The 21,748-nt window shown below is 33.6% G+C and overlaps 1 protein-coding gene across 3 annotated transcripts in view; it reads right to left on the reverse strand.

Annotated features, from left to right (window-relative positions):
* Positions 1-21,748, reverse strand: part of LOC119637541 (glutamate receptor-interacting protein 1) — a 92,065-nt gene that overhangs the window by 23,254 nt on the left and 47,063 nt on the right. For all 3 annotated transcript variants that reach the window (XM_038033613.1, XM_038033614.1, XM_038033615.1), the window contains exon 2: positions 4,206-4,328. In XM_038033613.1, the coding sequence (XP_037889541.1) occupies positions 4,206-4,328 (123 nt within the window). The remainder of the gene's footprint in view (positions 1-4,205; positions 4,329-21,748) is intronic.

Raw genomic sequence — 21,748 nt, forward strand, 5'->3', positions numbered from 1 at the left:
CAAGGACATTAAAAAAAAAAAAAAAAACACTAAGTATATCAAAAAAAAAAAAAAACTAAGAAAACTAACGAGAATACAAGAACATTGAAAAAAAAACACTAAGAAAACCAACAAGACCACAAGAACATTGGAAAAAAAAACACTAAGTAAAAAAAAAAATACAAAAGGAAAAGAACATTGCAAAAAAAAAAAAAAAACACTAAGAAAATCAACGAGAATACAAGAACATTGAAAAAAAAACACTAAGGAAATCAAAAAGTAATACAAAAAAAAAAGAAAACCCCCCAAAAAAAAACAACAAGAAAATCAACGAGAATACACGAACATCAAAAAAAAAAAAACACTAAGAATAATCAAAGGGAATACCAAAAAGAAAATAAAAGAAGAACATTGCAAAGAAAGAAAAGGGGAAAAAAAAGTGAGGTAATCCCGTGGGATGCATGGTGGAAACAGGAAATAGGTCAACGGGAATCATCAGCAGCATGTGCAACCTCAACACATCACTCACAGCAAATAACCCATCAGCAGCATGTACAGTGCGGAACTTCATAACTCCCTCAGCAACGGAAATCATCAGCAGCATGTGCAGCCCGAAAACTTCACATCACCCACAGTAGATAATTCATCAGCAGCATTTGCAGCCTCGACACGACACATCCCCGAAAGCAGGTAAATCTTCGACAGCAGCAATTACAGTTTAATCTTTACATGGGACAAAATTGAAAAATAAGCTTAGATAGTCCACGTATTAAAACTTAGACTTTTCTGCTCTACAAAGAATCAATTTTCGTAAAAATTTTTATTAAGGTGGGATTCAAAAAATAAGCCCTAATGGTCTAAATTTAATACAGTTGATTTTTTTATGTTAAAATACTATTATGATATAATTTTCAACATGAATCATTAAAAACTTCAGTTTGCATCATATGAGAGGGTGTTCAAAAATTGCCTCAGTTAGTCCAAAGTTTTCTCGCCAATTTAGAACGCCACAATACCACTACTTAGCCACTTTTAACGAGAAATTTCCGAAATCAAAATTTTTTTCCATATAACGATTTTTCAGAATAGGGCGTTACATCACCGTTTATCCTTGAGTCAAAACACGTCACTTTACCAAATTTCATGAAAATATCTCAAAAATTTTGACTTGTAGCTTGAACACAAATCCGCATGGGCAGTTATCAGCTGGACAGACAGGCAGATAGGCTTAGGTCAATGTAGATTATAATTCTGAATCGATCAGTATAATGGGTTTTAATATACCCTATACCACAAGTGGTGTAGGGCATAAAAAAAAATATTTGGATTAAAGAAAAATAAAAAAGAGGCTATGTATCTAATATATACATAGAGCTAATTTAATAATATAAAGAGCTAATTTAATTAGGAGGAAGTAACGAAATAAAATGAATTTAGAAGAACTCATCCAACAATAAAACACATTTATATAAGCAAATGAGAGTGAAAGTAAAAAAATGGTTTACGACGTGGCTTTACCAGATTTACCAGTCGAAATAATTTCGTATAAAACAATTTAAACGAAAAACGGTTTTAGCGAGATTTGTTATTTATCAATAACGTAGCTTAATTCACTAACCGCAGCCAAGAACAACTAGGAGAAGTGGATTTAGATAAGAGCAATTTGTTTCTTTAATATTTTTATTTAAATAATTTTTTATTGATAGAACTATTGTGAACAGGCACGAACATTAATGAATGCGCTTTCAACGATGGACAGTTTCGAGAGAGTTTAACCATATCATTCTTAAGTTCATTGCACCAAAGGCTATAACAACTACAGTTTTTAGTTTAAAATTAATTTTTTTATTGATAACAATAAGAACTACTAGAAATGCTTAAATTTTTCTTTAATAATATAAATCAACATCTCAAGATACAACATAATGATGCGTTACACCTATTTTCAGATCAAAAACCAACAAGTGGTAAGCGCTACAGGAAACCGCGGTACAGAATTAATAGGATATTATAGGAAAAACATATACAAAGTAAAGAAATCAACATGAATGTGCACAACAAATACACGAAAAATAACGATTCAACAACAAATTAATGTAAAAATAAATTACATTTTTTAATAATTATTGAAGTAAAGAATGAATGAGCATAAAGATGTATTTCACTAACTCAGTGATATAAAACCAATATTCTGATTTAAAATCCATACGATAAACTGAAAATAAATTGCATTCGTTACCTGTTTTTCATACCTTAAAAAACTAATAATAGACAAAATTCAAACAACATACAAAAAACATTAGCACAAAGTAAATATAAATTAAACAAAAAGCTTCCAAGTTAAAAATAAACTGGTTTTTTTTATATATATCATCGAAAGGTAATGGGTATATTCGGAAGAAAGCGCCGTAGACCCCACGAAATATATTTATTCTCGACCAGCACCAAACCTTAAATTGATTTAGGCATGTTCATCTGTTCGTCCGCATGCCTGTCCGTCTGTGTAAGTTGTGTTATACACACACTCCTGGCCGCATTAACGAAGCTACTAACTTCAAATTTGGCAGAACCATTGAAAGTTCTTGCGCGCAGGCTGGTGTTGAAAATAAGTAAAATCGGTCAAAGGACATGACCACACTGAGAACTGGGACCAACAGTAATGAAAAATTGGTTTTTGATTATTACTCATAAACTACAGCAGATAAACATACGAATAATTAAACACATATTCTATGGGAGACGCTGTAGTATCTGTAGAAAAATGGGAAAAATTGACCACTCCTATCCAATATTATAGGATATTAAAAATTTTATTTTTTTCAATACCTTTATAAGGCGCAGAAAGAAGCTTCAAAGACCCCATAACGTATATAAATTCTTAATCAGTTTCGAATTTGAAATGCACCTAAACATGTCCATCCATTCCTCTGTGGTACACATTCTCTCGTTAGCGAAAATGAAGATATCTCCTAAAAATTTGCAAACGAATGTGGAAGTGACCTATACTTTTTAAAAGACACACCTACGACGCCTACAAGTCTATGCAATTGAAGCTTTTCTTTGATGATTCGGTACGACCGAACATAATTTTCTTGCTTGTTCTACGTTTCTTTGCTTTGTTGTAGTCGTTTGTATACAGACAATACCATATGATTTGCCAATTCCCGTAAAGTTTCGCAAAAAGTTGGCAAAGTTGAAGTCACATCTCGAAATATGGAAGTCATGTATCATTGCGTCTGGCCCCTATTAGACTGTGTGTGATGTTGTGATGACGTTGCTTACTAGCTCAGTATTAGATATTGCTTGAGACGTGTTTTTGAAAATCTATTCAATATTTACAAGCGTATTTCGTTTTCGCATCGGAAGCAAAACATAAGCAGACGCATTCGCCTTTTTTACGAATCGATAATACGGTCTGTTAATTACAGCTGTTATAATATACGATGTTATAAACTCTGCAGTGCTAGTTGAAATTTACCGGTTTCTTCTTTTCTAAGAACGCTTTTGCCAATTCAAAAAATTACCCTAAGCACCCTATGACCGAATGACTGTCCCGCCGTCCCACGTTTCGCGAGGAAATTTTATGTCATTTTATGCATTAGATGATATGTATAATTGATGAAAAATGCTGCTGAGAACTCTCACTTAACAAAGAGAAACGCCATGAGTGCTTACAGCATTCAAAACCAAAAAATCGCATATAAGCATCATCCGAACTTTTGCAAATTCAATTAATATCATAACGGCATCCTTCGATGTGAATTTAAATTAACTGGTATCTCATGCACTTTTCTCGAGAAACTAATACATGTAGAAAGGAAGTGTTAAAAGTTACATTGTCATTGTAATATGGAACTGCACTTGCTGGTTAGCAAAATTTAATGAAGCGAGGTCAAGTTTCCTACTTTTTTCTAACCTTTTTTGTTGTAGTTATTTGAAGCATTTCACATTCAGCGAAAGATATATTCATCATATTTCAGCGTTTCATTTGAATTTTGAGATTTCAGAAATGTTTAAATGTTCATTTATCGAGACGATTGTGGGACTCACAACTCAACTCATACGCATAAAAATAACCAGCGCGATTTTTAACAACAAATTAAAAAAAAATTTTGGAATTGAGATCTACACAGAAATTTGACAATTTGTCGAATTTTTTTAATCAACTCTCGCATGAAATATTTCTTTTTTGATCATATTTGCGAATAAGTGTCACAATTACTTACCTGCCAATGTGATGCCTATATTAGTGGTATTATCTCTTGGCAACGTAATGGTAGCGTAAGTGGTGCCACGTTCTGGCGCTAAACCAGAATCTTCCGATTGGGCTGGACTCATGGCACGATCGCCTGAAACGAGTAAACAAAACGGACACGAAACAGTTACATAATTAAAAACAAAAATTAAGGAAGCAAGGGGAAACAATCAACGATCAAAGAGATATCAAATTTTCTTCTTTTTCTATTACTCGGCGAATGTCCCCTATTCGTGCGGGCACGGCGGTGATCAGGAAAGGTTGCAAGAGGAAATTCTTAGGAGGTCTATTATATTTACAAATTATTTATAGGAACTTATAGTCAGAATGCTTCGTCTTCTCTTTTTCGCTCGAATATTACGATTCTCCTGGCTCTCTCTCACGGGAAAGGTGCATTAAACGGATCTTGAATTGCATATATTTTATACCAATCTTCAGGTTGCGAAAACAAGACGAACAAACATAGGGATATATATTTCGTTATATCCAATACTTATACGTCTAAGCTTCATACATTACTGTTAGTTTCCGTTTAATAACAATTCCTCCTAGAATCGTTCTAACAACTTCTAGCACTTAGCCCGTTTCAAAATTTCAGAATACCTGCGAGAGAAAACGTCCGGCGTATCAAATTGCGTAAAAAAATCATATTCAGCTTGTGGCGAATAATACCAACCATTCATTCATACCGTATACCATATATTGCATATAGTATTGTATACAGCAATTTTGGCTGGCGTACTATATTCCGTACCCACATCAAGGGCAGCCGATTGTTCTACAACAACACCACCAAAAGAGAAGGTTTTTCATCGCTTTTCCTGTGCTTGAAAGCAAATACGATGTTTATTAAACAAACACTCCCACGAGGAATCATTAAATGATTATTGAGCATATGGATATGAAAAATTTTCTCAAGTTTAAAACAATTATTTACACAAGTACGTATACTGATTTGCGTACGTTTTAAAATGAAGAAAATAACAATTAAAAATTGAATATACAAAGTAAAACTCACCAAAATATTTACAACACAAATTAAGAAGAAAACAGTAATGGCTAAATATGTGTTGAGTGAGCGTTTAATGATCGTAACATAAGCAACAATCAAAAGGAACAATGTTCCTACGCAAATTTCAAACTGTGTACGAAGAGAAAGTGTGGGTGGGTAGCAAAAATAAAATCATTCGCGTCTAACTTGTAATTTCTACTGATGGGTGAGAAACGTCCGTAGTGTGATTGCATTTGCTCATATATATTTATAACTAGCACCAAAAAGTAAATTAATAAGTTTATGGTTCCGGTTTTTACATACATAACACGCTTTAGAGGTTTTTTAAAGTGCACATTGAATATTTTTGCCCATCTTTTTATCATTTTTAAACGAGTCATTTTATTCACAGCTTAATATAAAAGATTAAGAGAAAAGCCGCTGTAAAGTTTTCATAAATGTTTTTATTTGGTTTAATTGTTGCTTTTGGTGATAATATTCATCATGTGGAAGAAATTTTTTCTTTAAGTTTTTTCCTTAGCGGCCTCACCCAATCACTCCGAAATAACTATCCGTAACAAATAAATCCCCGCTTGGTTTTCATTCGACAGATATTTTTATATAGACTCACGTGATAAAGGTGAATACAGAAGACATTTTCTAGTTTGGCCGCACTGGGCTTTCAACCTTGAGTGTTTTTCCATACCCATTTTTCGATAACAAACAAAATTTCAAAACATTATTAATAATAGTTCGTATGCACAGAATTTGAATATGTTTAGCTTGCTTGAAAGGTATTTTCATATAGATTCATGACGTGTTCCCAAAAATATTTTACACTTTTTAATATGGCCGGAATAGGCTTGGAAATCCAACTATGCCTTAATATTAAATATTTAACAGAGCTCTGTTAGGGCGTGTACAATGTTCTGTTACGGGACATGGTAAGTATGTTTGCTAGTTAAATTGGAATTTATATTCACACCCTTTAACCAGCACTGATCGAAGACCATACTCTGCCAACGAAAATTCAGTATATCAGTCTACCATAAAGTATCAGTGGAAATTTTTTGTTCTTGTTGTTTACCTAGTGTCATTTCTTTTCGCTTTTCGCCAAAATTCCAAAAAAGTTTGACTAGAGTTCGTTAGCTTTGCAGAGATGCATATGTAGGTGATGTAGTTTAAACGACATATTCATCTTCACGCAAGTGCCTGGTAGCATACGACATAACTTCAAGCAAAGTATGTTTTTTGCTGAAGTCTTGTACGTGGCTAATGGCAGTTGTACGCACTAAGACATGTTTAGCATGACCTATTATCTGAGGTACTGGTTTTTGTTGTAAATGATATAGGCACAATTTCCGAGCGCGATCTACGATTATCAGTTAAGCATATATGTAAAAGCAGCTTTGGGACCCAATTTGTGCGGTAGTGGTAGCTTCAATAAGACACATCGACGTATTAGTGCTCTGAAGAACAGAAGGAGACTACTGTGAACTTAGCTCATCGCACAGAGTCCACATTTTTGTCTTTGATAGAAGGTAGGCAGGATACGTTCACGCTGAGTTCGCTAAGATAGTTAATAATTGAGCAGTGTTAAAAGACTAAGAAACGATCATAAAAAGTGAACAGAGAAAGAAATTAAAAACATAAATAAAAGAAGAAATTATGCTATATGTTGCGCAAACTGCAAAATAAAAAAAATTTATTGTTCATCTTTTCATTGAAGTTTAAGTATAAACCCGTGGTAAAAGTACAATATACAAAATGCAATTTATTAGGTGCTTGCATAAGTCTTGAGAATTTTTCCCCTTGAAAAAGACATTCATTGAGAAAAATTGTTATAATACACATTAATCCAAATATTTTCCACCATGTTCTATAACTTTTTCCCGTCTTTCTCGAAAACGTCGCGATACCGCATTCGAAGAATTATATTAGTCTGGCAGCAATCCAATCATCGACCCATTTTCGAACTCCTTCAACTTTGCGGGACCGCGTGCTACACAAACTATGCTGCATCGATCTCAACAAGTAGTTAAGCAGAAGACGCCATGACCTGTGATGTAAGCTGGGTGTAGCAAAACTTCTCATTTGCTCTGCAACAGTGTGTCTTGGATAATAGTTGCAATAAGTGGCCAAAAAATGGCATTTTCAGTCACTTCGTGTCGCCAATTTTAGACCGTTGAAACCAAAATTGGCAGTTGGGATATGATGGAGCAACATTACCATAATCTTCTGAACATGGCGAATTTCCGCAGCAGATTTCTTCAAGTAAGCAACAGAAGTAATGAAGGCCGAAAATGCAATTTTGAGCGATCCATGCGACTAACATCGCTGAATCGTTCAATAATATTCCATGGGAAAGTGTCATTTTATGTAGAGAAATGTCAAAATCGTTGAATTTAATCATTATGTGCACTGGTATTTATCATTTTTTTTTAAAAATCGCTTCTCAAAATTAATGGAAGCACCTATCAAGCACATTTACGGAATTAATACAATTCCAGTTCCTTGATATGTCTTCAAAGACGCCAGAAGCTGTCACGATTTGTAGAAGTTGTGGGAGAAGTTAGAACATTCTACGTCATGCAGGCGGGATACAGACAAGGAGGGAGAAATAGCAATGTCAAGTTAAGCACATTGAAAAACAGAATATGAAAGCAGTGAATAAGCAGCAGCCTTTCCGCTTACCCTTTTTCAGTCTTTAAATTTATTAATGTTGCCAATGTTAGGTCTGACTATATTTTCGTTTATTAAAGTGAAAGGACATTTGTAAGAGATTCACTGTGCAATAAACTTAAGTTAATAAATGGTTTACATAGTACAGTGGAATTTTATGAATAATTGGTAATATGTATGCACCTAATTAATATGTGAAAAATTAATCCAATACAATGGAAAGATGATACAAAAGAAGGAGAATTCAGTTATAAACTATAAATGAACATGCTAGCGTTTGCTGCAAAGGCGAAACAAATTTAATTTAATATAATACCGTATTGTAAGCATATTGAAAGGCCAGTAGAACGGAAAAGAAAAATGCATGGCGCTTTAAATAAATAATATAGTAAAAAACTCAGAGATTTAAAAAAACAATTGTCAACGAGAAATCGGCTGCAAATGGTATTGGTTGTGCATTTTCTTGTATACACATGCGATACTTAATATTAATCATTACGTAGTATTCTGTATTTTTGTACTTATAATTAGACCCTTAGGAGTCTTAAAGTGTTTATAAATTTACAAAGTTTGGATGATTTAAGTGCTGCCGGATAACTTAAATTATATGCTCGCCTGTGTTGAAAATGGCACCACGCTTGAGATTTAAACCCGCAACGATTGACTTTTTAGTCGCGATCTTTTGCCTACTCGACTATGCGAATGGAATTGTAAAAATATATCGGTATTAAAGTATTCAACGTAAATATATTTTATATCGATTTAATCATGTATAATAAGTCTGTGTACACTAAAATTACAAAAAAAAAAACAACCAAAGAAAAGGTTTATTTAATTTAATTTCCAAAGCAATAAAAACCCAAGTCAACAAGCGTTAAATACAAGATAAAAATCATCAAATCGCTATTATATAGACAAATAATTAGAGAAGTAAAATAAATTCAATAGGTTACTTTTTTCTTTTCGTTCAGCGATATTTACACCGAACTACCCGATCGTTATGACTATTGCGAATCCTGCATCTTGAAAAAAAGAATATTTTTGGTAATCCTAGTAAGAAACTTGTAATGCCGTCCAGTTGTGTGATGATAATTTATTATCACTTAAATCAATAAGGTATTTTTCTTCAACATCAGTAACAAAGACAACAAAAACAATAACAGCACCAGCCAGAAGAAGAGGAACATCTGTAACAACTACACTGAGAACAATAATAGTAACAACAACTATAGAAACGCCTTCATTATTATTGTCGTCAACACCGTCAGCTATAACAAAAGCAGCCATCTAGTTAACAACAATCATAATAACATCATCTTCATTGTTAATTTCGTCATTAACCCCGTTTATTTATTCACTTACGCATGAGACTCAGCTAAAATAAATGAACAGCCGAATTCAATTGGCTCTTGGAAGTAAGTCTTGTACTAATTATTATTAAAAACTACTACAAAGTATATAAGGATAAATAAAGAAGCAAAAAAAAAAATTCCTGTTTCAATAAATAGGAACAAAAAAAAATTTGTACACAACTAGTACAATTACTCTATAAACGCAAGACCGCAATGTGCAAATCGAGTTATAACAATTTTCAGAGACAACGCTACTTCAATTTTTTTGAAGTGTTTTAAAGAGCACTGAAAGATGTTAGTTTCATTGCCGTCTTCAGGCTTCATCACCTCCAAAATAACCTACGTATAAGACATTAAACTACTTATAAAAAGTTGAGAGAATTAATACAATTCGAGCTTTACGAATTATCCCGCCTGGAGGCGGGGAGGAAGGCAACAGAAAAACCAAGCATTCGGGAGAATGGCAAGGAAGCAGGGAGGCAGGGCGTTCTACCTATCTACACATGTGAACCTATTCTTCTGACAGCCTTTTAACACATATCAAACGGGAATTATATTAATTCTCTAAAGTTTATTGTAATTAGTTTAGTATGTTCGGTGCATGGGGGGTATATATTTGATATTTTGATTATGATGAAGCCGGAAGGCGGAAATGAAGTTAGGGTTTGTGACATCTTTCGGCATCTTTTACGGTATATCCAAAAAATGGGGTTGTATCAATTCTCTGAAATTATTACAGATAGTTTTTCAATATTTTATTTATTTATTTTGTACAGATATAGATTACATGGTGGAAATTGTTTTGCAACTTTACCACAGCATGAAAGAAGTCGTGATTGGTTTACCGAGACATCACTAATGAAGAAAAAATAATTTCAGCTATTAGGCACCCAAAATTCGCCTTAAGAATGTTATAAGTTTCTGCATATATTCGTTAACAATAGATTCGTCAGCAATAGAGGACATGCTAAGCAGCAAATAAACATAGGACATGATTTTAGCAGTTTAATTGTAAAATCAACCAAAACTATGATAAAAAGACGAGGTGTTTTTGTAGCAAGTCCTATTACGATGAGGCCCGCAAAAAGAAATCCTATGTCTTAGGCATGAAGTTGCTTATAGTTTACATTCACTTATTTATCCACGCAAGCTATATATAAGCATAAACCTTATCCACCGGCGATATATTTTCGGATTTCGGGATATGTAAAAATAAAAAAATTTCCAAGAATAGCACAAGTAGAAAACTTATATTCGGCTGTGACCGAATTTTTTTATATCCACCATTGCCGTCTTAAAAAACTACAAGAAAACTAAATTATCATAATCTATAATATTGAATGGGCGTTGTTGATTGTTTGCATTTCCATAGAATATACGTGGTAATTTTGATCGTGTCTATTGTAGCTTATAAGTAACGACCAAAAACCCAAAAAGCAGAGATCTTCTTATTTTATGTTGTCCTTCGACTAATCGAACTCATTTCCAATATCAGTCTGTACGAAGGCACCTCTAATATTTCCGCCGCGGTTGATTAGGTGCTTCCTATCCAAGATACGGGACTCCTTTCTGACAGTTTGCGATTTTGACATTAGAGCTAATTGTAGATTTTGATATCTTTTTTATGCTAATTGTTAATTTAAATTGTAATCAAAAAAATTAAGTTTAAAGTTCAAATGAGTTTCAGAGGCTCAACCCGATCCGATTTGGATTAAGAGGGAAAGCTGTATAATACCGCGTAGAGCGTTTTTATATCCATCACCAAAGAATACGGGGTATATCAAAATTTAATAGCAAGCTTCAGAGGCCTCACAAAGTATATACATTTTTGATCGGCATCAAATTTTGAATCGATTTGTCATTACGCATCCGTCCGTCTGTGAAATGTCTCTTGTAAACATTGCCCTGCTGCAAAAATGAATCTACTTTAAGTGGGAGATCTATTGGAAGTTCCTGTACGTAGGTTGATATTGAAAATGGGCAGAATCGGCCGAAGGACACACCCACAACACCATATAAACTAAGAATGCCTCTGTTTTTTAAAAGTAATAAAAATTTGGTTTTTTGTCCATTACTTAAGAACTATACTGCCTGCGCAAAAATGGGAAAAATTGACCACTACCACCCAATTTTATAGTGCATCAAAATTTAATTTTTTTTTCGATACCTTTGTAATCCACAGAAGCCAGCTTGAAAAACCTCAAAAACTATATAAATTTTTGAAATTCTTCAAATTCGGAATACACCTAAGCATGTTCATATGTCTATCTGCCCGTTTGGACCTAATAGTATCTATCGCCTCTAAACTTACAAAAGAAATTTGAAACAACCCAAACCGGTCAAAGATGTTATAACGCCTACACACGTTCATGTAACGAAAACTATTTACCGCTTTGCTTTGTTTTTTGGTTATTACTCATGAAATATAACGCATGCAGCACATAAATTTCCATTCATTTCCTCCTATTATCATAGAGTATCCAAATTTAGTTCTTGTCCTTTTTTTTAGGATCACGGTGATCGGTATAAAAGATTCCGTCACGATTGAATATAATTTTTTTATTTGTTTTTTTAACTTCATTGGAATCGAAGAAAAGGTCATAGAATAATAATAATCGAAGAAGTTTTTAAACTGATATATTCCGAAATTAAAAAACATATTTTTGTACATAATTAAAAATTGGTAACACTGCAATCGTTCTCAAGAGGCATATTTAATTTAAACAAGTATGAAAATTAAATTCGATTGGACCAGAATCTTTTATACCGATCATTATTTTTCTTATTAATGTTATGATTTACCAAAAATTAAAGCCAAACAGTCTTATGATATTGGTCAGCATATCGCAAGTTTTATTATGAATTATTTTTCATGTAAATATAAATGTAAATTATATTTCATGGATATAATTATATTTCATATATAAATTATATTTCATGAATATAACCTTAAAAAAATATATACATATATTACATATTAATACATCATAGTGACAGTGTACATGAGCACAATATGATTTAATCAGATTTCGATAATTGGCTAAAACCTACTTTGAAGTGTAGGCACTGATTGGATTAACTTTTCCTCCTTATTATAAAAATTATACTTAAGATTCTTACATCCAACGTAGATACGATGGGACAAAAGTGCATACTCTTGTTGACTTGCTAGTATGTGTGCGACATAAAACTTACTGTGAGCTACAAATATTCAATATACTATTCTATCTTTAGGTTAAAAACGCTTCGATCGGCTCGCTGATGGATATTCAAAATTGGTCTGCACTATATATGGTTTCCTTGGTTGTTGGCGTGCCACCGCCGGTGCTTCATTATCCTATTCTTGATGATTGAACAGCAGAATCAATGGATTAAAAAATTGAAGCGCTAATTATCCCTGTCAATTTTTTCTAACTAAAATCAATCATTCAGCTAGTAATCGGGCGAAACCATTAATGAGTTTAACTTCTCGATGGCAACGAAAGCCAGTCAATCGATCGAAGCAGTAAGACGTCAAAAGAAATTTCATCGCCTTTTAGAAGAAATAAAATAATATATTTTCTGGAAAAGCGATTAGGCCTGACGATAGGGGAAGTTTTAGTTCCAGTGTTACGAATTTGCGTACAAATTAAATGAATTTGAGCTACGTTTTCATTTCTCACTTTTAAACACTTTTTAAACTACTTAGACTTTTATACACTATAGAGCATCATACGCTGACTGCAGTAAGGGGTGAACATTCAATTTGATTTCATATATTATAATATATATAAATATGTATAAATGAAATTTCCTACGTTTTACAGTCAAAATACGTCTCTTGTTACACTACAGCTGCAAGGTGATTTACATATGTTTGCTTTAATCTCCGTTTGAGAGAAAGCAACGTTGTAGAAGCAATTTAACTCAACGTAAAAGAGCTACAATCAGAGGGAACAAAATTACCGCAGTTATTTGAGAATATTTTCAAAACAAAACATAGTGTCAGAAACAACGAAATATATAGGTGGTTCGACATTTCGATCAAAATTCAAACTAGGATATTATTACGGAGTTATTCTGAATAACAGTAGCAACGCTGTTAATTAATAGCCATTTGACGGTTTGCTCTTTCATTCGAATTAAATCGTTAGGTGCTGGTTCCGTTAATTAGGCCTTGATAAGACGTCACATTCTCTCAACCATTTGCCAAGCAAAAGCATGTACATTTCTCTATTTTTAAGTGAATATACGATATAGTATACATGTAAATGTTTATGTCCGAGAAAAACCAAAAACCACATACGTATGTAGGAAATATAATTTGATTTATTGACTATTTTTATATCAAGACATATGAAGAAAACTTTTCTTAATAAAAAATTATTTTGCAGTTTATTATATTTAACTTTATCTAGTTTACTTATTTTATTTATGTATTCATTAATTTTACTTGCTTACATATATATATTTAACATATTTTATCCAATCCATATCACACAAAGCTTATTCTACGCAGTATCCATTTATATTATATGATTATTACATTGTTTATACCCCGGAATTAAACAATCAAATAAATGCATAAACATGAAAAACGCTAACCAATTTATGTTTTATGTTAGAATATGTAGCATTTGATAATTATATAAATATTAGAAATCTTCAGAAGCATCCAAGAAAATATATATATTCTTGACCAGCATCAAATCCGATTTAAGATCGTTTGATTTAAGAATGCTCGTCCGTCGTCGTCGTCTGTACGCTTGTGCGATGTCTTTCGCCGACATTCTCCTGGCTTCAAAAATGAAGTCACCGACTCCCAACTTGGCGGAAACATTGGAAGTTCTAGCACCATGTAAACTGAGAAGAACTCCATTTTTCAAAAGGAATAGAAAATTGGCTTTTTGCTCCTTACTTATTAATTACGGCGTATAAATTTATAAAAATTTGAGCGCGTGTTCTACGGGAAATGCTATACTGCCTGTACAAAAATTGACTACGCCTACTTAATGTTATAGTATATCAAAATTAATTTTTTTTCAATACCTTTGTAAGGCGCAAAAACAAATTTCAAAAAGCCCATAAAGTATGTATATTTTTGGCCAGTTTCAAATTTGTAATTCACCTGAAAATATCTGTCCGTTTGTCTGTCCATCTAATCGCTTGCCCAACTTTGTAGCATTTGTGGTAAACATTCTTCCGTTAGCGAAAATGAAGATATCGGTGACAATTTTACAAAAGAATTTGGAAATGATTTAAACTTTTCCAAGGACACGCGTACAACGCTCACACGCCTATGTGACAAAAACTTTTATTTTGAAAAGAGAAGAAATCAGCCGCGTCCAATCAATATTATAGGGCACGAAAATTTAGCTATTTTGTTTGTTTTACAATAACGGGGATGGGTATAAAAGATTCGGTCACGAATGAATATAATTTTCTGACTTGTTTCATATATACATCAATATTTTTTCGGTTATTTCAAAAGAAATCCAAGGGACGAAAGCAAAGCGAAGGAAGTATAGCAATAATCACTCTTTACCAGACTAAAATAATATGCCAGCGTCCAAACTGAACGCATGTGCTGGTAAAGCAACGTGCCTATAGGCATGTGAACAAATATATGTGTCGTGGAAAACTACATATAGACACATGCCTGCTCAATATACATACTTGCGTATGGCATTAATTAAGTATCATATAAATGTCCGACAAGATTCAAAATGAATTTTTCATATTTCACTTTACAACATTTGCTACACTTTTTATATATTTATATAGTATATATATATATATATATATATATATATATATGCGTCCGTGTGAATGGTGAAATGCTTTTTTACGGGCTTAAGCGTTTCTCCAAGATATTAAGCTTTCTGAATTTGAAAGTATTTGTCGAAAATCAAGAAAAGCGTAAAATACAAAACTGAATAGTCCAAGTCCGTATTTTTATTGTGACTATTTCAACACTTCACCTGGAAAAGCTGACTTTGACATATATGATATTTCTACTTTATTGGAGCAAATTTTGAAAAATCTATAAATATTTTATCGAGTGGGCCCGTTACTTTTTTGTCAGTATAGGAAAATCGTATAGCAAAACGCAAACATTTTAGGCATGACATGTATGTATGGCAAGTAAACGTGTATATCTTTCTGTTATGTTATAATATCCAATAGCACACATACTATGTTGTACTTGGCAGCGGACATTCTTGTATTTGCAACAATATGATGCAATGTCGATCTTTACAGAGCATATTAGGTACAGAATTCTGTCGTTTATATGTTACGTACTTTCAGCAGTTGTTTATTAAAAGCAAAACAGAAACGAAGACCAAAAAACCAAGTAGAGAAATGGTGGGCTTTGCCATACTCATTACTCAGGCTAATACAGTTTGTTTTTAGCACATGCATATGTGCTTTGCGCCTGTGATTTGAGGTTGACAGGTCATTAAATATGACATTTCATGTGCTCTATGATTACAATCTAATTAGTAATATTATAATTAGCAAAAATTGATTCTAATGAGAAATAATTCAAATATTAACTAAAAGTGTTTGTGATAAGAAAGTTATTTGTTGTTGTTGTTATGAAGTAAAGTAGCTTCACGTAGCTGAAGATTTTCGAAAAGATCGTTGACAGTTTGCGGAAGCAGGGATTAACCCTTAAATGTATGTAGATCTACATCATATCTTTAAAACCTCATATCTCTTTACGTAACAGCCTTTGCACTGTTTTTTTTTTTTTAATTTTAGTTTTACAAAACCTATTTTGCCATTTCTGAGCGTAACTAAAATTTTTGGCAGTTTATCTCCTTATCTGCGGCAATTTTCATTGTTGGCACCCTTTCTGAATAAAATTTCATTTCGGCAGGTGTTTCGAATTACGGTTATTTATATAAAAAAAAAAATAATAATAATGGAAACATATACGGAAAATGGTTTTCGGATAGAAATAAAGTAAGACTAACGAATAATATTTATACTTTTGTATTTACTGATAAATTTATGCAAGAAAATCCTACTTTTTTTGTGATGTAAAATGCAAAATCGGTCCTGCTGATTACTAATCTTTCAAGTTTTACTATTGTTACGAAAATCCCATTTTTATTGATTGAGGAGATTTTAAGAAAACTAATTTTTACAAATGGTAAAACCAAATCAAATAATAAGACATGAAAAGCGAACAAGAAAGCAATGTCCCGAATGAAGGTCAGAATAACTTCTGAAGTTTATTTAATACGCGTGTCCTTCTCAGGAAAAAAGATCACCTGTCCTATGATGTCTCTTATATAACAAACGCACCCAGCACGAATATAACTAATTTAAATACGGCATACAGATGCTTCGTCCGTTATTTTATTCCTGATTTTCTTAAAAAAATCAAAGATGACACTAATCTCTATGACATCCCATCGACGAATCTGTTTACGAATTAAAATAATTCATTGGCAGTTTGTTATTTGTCGATTTAACATTTTTCTTGTGGGCGTCCTTTTTATCACGAAACATTTGATTATGCCTTAATAAAGAATGTTATGTCGTACCGTAGCGGGGCCATAAGCAGTATCGTTATACTTCAATAATAACGAAGAACATCCTCCGAAATATAATCCAAATCACGGTTACTTACACAAGATCATCCTTGTGATATATCACTTAAATATGTCACAACCATTTTTACCTATTTCCATAGACCACCGCCTCTCAATGCCCCAACAAATATAGATAATTTTCTGAAACAACATTTGCCAAATAATACCCCGGAATGAAGCTACAAGACATTTGTTTGTGCAGTCTCATAGGACACGCATACCCCTTCGAAGTGTATACCGGGCGAGAAGACAAAAGAAATAGACCAGCAGATGAGCTAGATTTGGGAGCCACCAATATATTTATTCTACGATTAGGCGGAATGATACCAAGAATGAGATCATATAATGTTTTTCGGTAATTTTTGCACGTCATTGGCCCTGGCGTAATGTTTGTCGAAACAAGGGATCCATTATGTCTGAACTGTACAACGGAATGGATTATCTAATTATAGACTCGCGAACAAGAAAGATGCTTCCTAACGGAACGAAAGAGGAGAATTTCTCACCACAACGGTGTTGGCATTTCAGCGAGGGGAAAGACAACAAGGTTGTTATTTTATTGTCTGCTTATATTGGCTCGCAGCCCATAGACAACATTTGTCGATACGATAAGCGACCAAAGCAAAAAATCGATATCTCTTGTTCAAAAATAGTGCAAGAGGCACATGGGAGGATTGGGCTTAATGGGTAACTACTTAGGTCGCTATCGTATAAGAGTCAAACGCCGCAAATAGTATCTTCGCCTTTTCTATCATTTATTTAACCTTGCCATAGTAAGTTCATGCCTACTCCATTGCAAAGAACATGCCAAACAAACAACTACCAAATCCTAGTCAGTTCCGCAATGATTTGTGTGATGCTCTTTTTAGTGTGGGATAAAATAGCTCGGCGTAATAATAGCTCATTACAGAAAAATTGACAGCGAAGAAAAACTAGAAAGTCATCTCTTCTCTTACGGTCTATATATGTAAGAAAAGACGTCATTGATCACTGGCCTATATTTCGAACAGATTAAGAATGGGTACGATAGAGAAGTCATCTAGCAAATGCAATGTTTCTTTATGTTTAAACGCTAAAAATAGTTGTTTCACGGATTGTCATGTGTTGTATTGTAATGAGAGTTATTTTTTATGTTTGAAGTATTATATTATTGAACGCAGTAAATTTGTAAAACTCAAGGAGCGATTTCGCACGATGACGTAAAAATACATCAATATATATATTTTTTTTAATTAAAGGAAAGTTCTGTGGTCTTTTTTTATTTCTCTTCTTAATTACACATATTTTCCGGTTGATTTTCCTTTTCTGTTTTTAAATAAAAATTCATGCACTTAAGGATTAACACGAAAATGTCACAATGAGATTTTGGTAACTTCTTTGTAAAAGCGAGTAAGCAAAATATTTCCGGAAGGTAAATTCACTTGAATCGAGAGAAGTGAATTCTAATGCTCGTGCGGACGAAGCCAGAAGCACAATTAAAACGCTACAATGTAAGTTGCCGTAAATAGTCTATTTGTAAACACATCTGCTAAGAATTATAAATAAAAGCTACGTTAATACAGTAAAATAACAATTCAGTAGTAAGAGATTAATGTGAAAAGAAATCAAATAAATATCTCAATTCGCAAAAGGGTGGTTTATGTTACAACACTGACCTCATCGTGTGACACTGATACCTTTGTGAAAGATGGCAATCCATAGAGAATGAAAAATCTGATCTGAAAATGAAGCGCTATTTTCAAAAAATTTGCATTTTTTGCAACAGCATTTCAGCTAAGAGCAGGGGAATAAACTTAACATCGATTTGTATATCCTGGATTACTTGTGCAGATGTATTTAACACCCAGCGGTGCTTAGTCTACGGATCCACCTCTTATTATATCAGTCACTCACGAAAATTTCCTGAATTCATTCAAACATGTTTGTCCGTCTGATGTCTTCCTATGTGTTTTATGCTTAATTTACACGTTACGATGGTTAGGATGTTTTGGCGAAATTCGGTATGTTGACGTAATTTGCCTTAGGAATGAAGCCCACTTAGAACCGTTTTCGTTTGGACCACTTTGGCGACTTTTGCTTTAAAGAGTCATTATATAAAGAATATTGCAATTTTCAAATTTTCACGACAAAAATCGCTGCGTAAAATATTTTTGACTCTCGGATGGGCGGCTGTTTTAAACCCCGTTCCTATGGAAAGTAAGCCTTTATATAACAAATCAAATTTTTAACACTTCGCAATGCGAATTGTCCCATAATTGCAGCTTGACATAAAAATGAAATGTACTAAGTTTGGATCATATCTATATTCTGTACCCAACCTTGTATTAGAATTCTCATGAAAATTTAGCAGCTTTATAACAAATAGGTTCATTTTTTAATAACATAAATTTATTTTATATAACAATGTCAATTTGTTTATAATGAATGATTAACGGATTTAATGTAAGTACACAGGAATGCTATATGGCAAATAACATCCCATATAAAGTCCCATGAGTCAACTTAAAGCGCGTTAGCATTTTCAAATTGGCGCCTTCGCAATCTAGGGCAATCTCCTCTTTTAAAATACTACTTTCGACTGAAAACAGTGATATGTTGTTAAACAAACCACTGTGGCCAGTAGGATCCTTGATTAAGGAATTTATCCCTCGAGATCGTCCGACCGTCCGTATTACCGAAGCAATAGTCTTGTCGCCTTCAAAAAACTGAATGTTTCTTCAGGCCCATTATCTCTCATTTATCAAAATGTTAGGGGCCTAAATTCAAAAATTCGTTCTGCTTTTCTAAATTCAGTGAGCACGGAGTTTTTCTGTTTGCCCTTCACTGAAACTTGGTTAAAGCCGGATCTACATTCGTCGGAACTTTTTCACAATTCTTTCCAAGCCCTTAGAAATGATCGAGTGAATCGCATTGGCGGTGGTGTATTAATTGCCATATCTGCGTCAGTCCCGTCCAATTCAATAGATTTTTCCACTTCTCCTAAAGTTGAATTTATCGCCATTTGTACGCTAATGCCTAATAAACAGCTATTTGTAACCTGCTCCTATATTCCCCCAAATTCTTATATCTCCATTTACAAGAAACACGCTGCCCTCATTTATGAAGTGGCCAAGCGGTCTAGATTTAACAATTTGGTCGTTGCATTGGGTGACTTCAACTTGCCTCAAGTCACTTGGTGTAACAGTGATAATTCTGACTGTTTGATTCCTACTTCAACGTCTGATAGAGCTATTGTGTTCTTTAATGAATTGTTTGATCATAATTTGGTTCAATATAATCGTACCCCTAATTGTAATGGAAGACTGCTTGATCTCTGTTTTGCCAACTTTCCTGAGATTAACGTAAATCGTTGTCCACATTTTAGTTTACCTGAGGATCCTTATCATCCATCAATGTGCATTTCCTTTCAACATATGAATGATGGTTCGTTGAACTGCCTTAATGTGCCAAATCAAACTTTTTTAAATAAATGTTATGATTTTCATAAAATCAATATTGTATTGCTAAAACATCGTCTTTCGCATTTGCGGCTTGATTTCTCAACCGAAAGTATTGAAAGCTTATTGTCATCGTTCTACAATACATTAAATCTAGTTATTGCTGCATCTGTTCCGATCAAGCAGTGCTGAGCTCGAAGCAGGTGTCCCCCGTGGTTTAATAAGACAATTAAATATTACAAGAATAAAAAAACACGCTTATCAAAATATATTCGAAAAGCGGCTCTGTGCTTAACTTTTTCGCTTACTCGGTGGCGAGGCATAGATTTAACTCCCTCAACCACCATTATTACTGCAGATACCTTCAGTTCATTAAATCCTCTCTGTTTGCTAATCCTAAATACTTTTTAAATTTGTTAACTCTAAAAGAAAAATTTCCATATATCCCTCTCATGTTTCTTTTAATGGCTCTGATTCCTCGGATGATTTTGAAATCTCAAATCTGTTTGCTCAATATTTCCAACGAAATTTTTCGATTGCTAATTTCTATTTATCAGCAAACTACCCATATCCTATAACTAACTCTACCTCAATTCCTAACTTGATAATTTCGGAAGATGACGTTTTTAAAGGGTTGAGTTCTCTAAAATATTGTTGTGAGCCAGGACCTGATGGAATTCCATCATGTGCACTTAAATCTTGCGCTGTCGAGTTATGTGGTGTGATTTCAAAGATTTTTAACCTGTCCTTGAATTTAGGTGTTTTCACTTCGCGTTGGAAAAGTAGTTTCCTTATTCCTATCCACAAGAGTGGAAGTAGACAATTTGTTGAGAACTACAGAGGCATAACCAAGTTGAGTGTCTTGCCCAAGTTGTTCGAGCGTATTGTGACTTAGCATTTGGCCTTTGCCATTAATTCGTATATTTCTCCGCACCAGCACGGCTTTCGGAAAGGGCGATCTACAGTCACTAAGTTGTTAGAGTTTACCTGTCATGTTTTCAAGGCTTTTTCTAGTGGCTCTCGCACAGATGTTATTTACACTGATTTAAGCAAAGCATTTGATATGGTTAACCATAACTTACTTATCCTTAAACCCCAAGCCTCTGACTTCCCTTTCTATTTAGTAAAATGGATAAGCTCTTATCTGCACAATAGATCCCTCAGGGTTCTGTTTAACTTCGTCACCTCGGATGAATTCCCCGTGCCGCCTGGCGTACCTCAAGGCAGCCACTTAGGTCCCATTTTATTTAATTTACACATTAATGATCTCACATCGGTGATTAATTCCAGTCAGATCTTAATGTGTGCTGATGATGTGAAACTATTTTCTTCCTTCTCTCTAGAATCGCAATCACATCACCTTCAAAGTGAGTTGAATAATTTGGTTGCATGGTGCTCTTTTAATCTTCTGAAACTAAATCTAAATAAATGTAAGAAGCTTTCTTTCTCAAGAAGAAAGTCATTCATTA

The sequence above is a fragment of the Glossina fuscipes genome, unplaced genomic scaffold (genome assembly GCF_014805625.2).
Source record: "Glossina fuscipes isolate IAEA_lab_2018 unplaced genomic scaffold, Yale_Gfus_2 60, whole genome shotgun sequence".
NCBI lineage: Eukaryota > Metazoa > Arthropoda > Insecta > Diptera > Glossinidae > Glossina > Glossina fuscipes.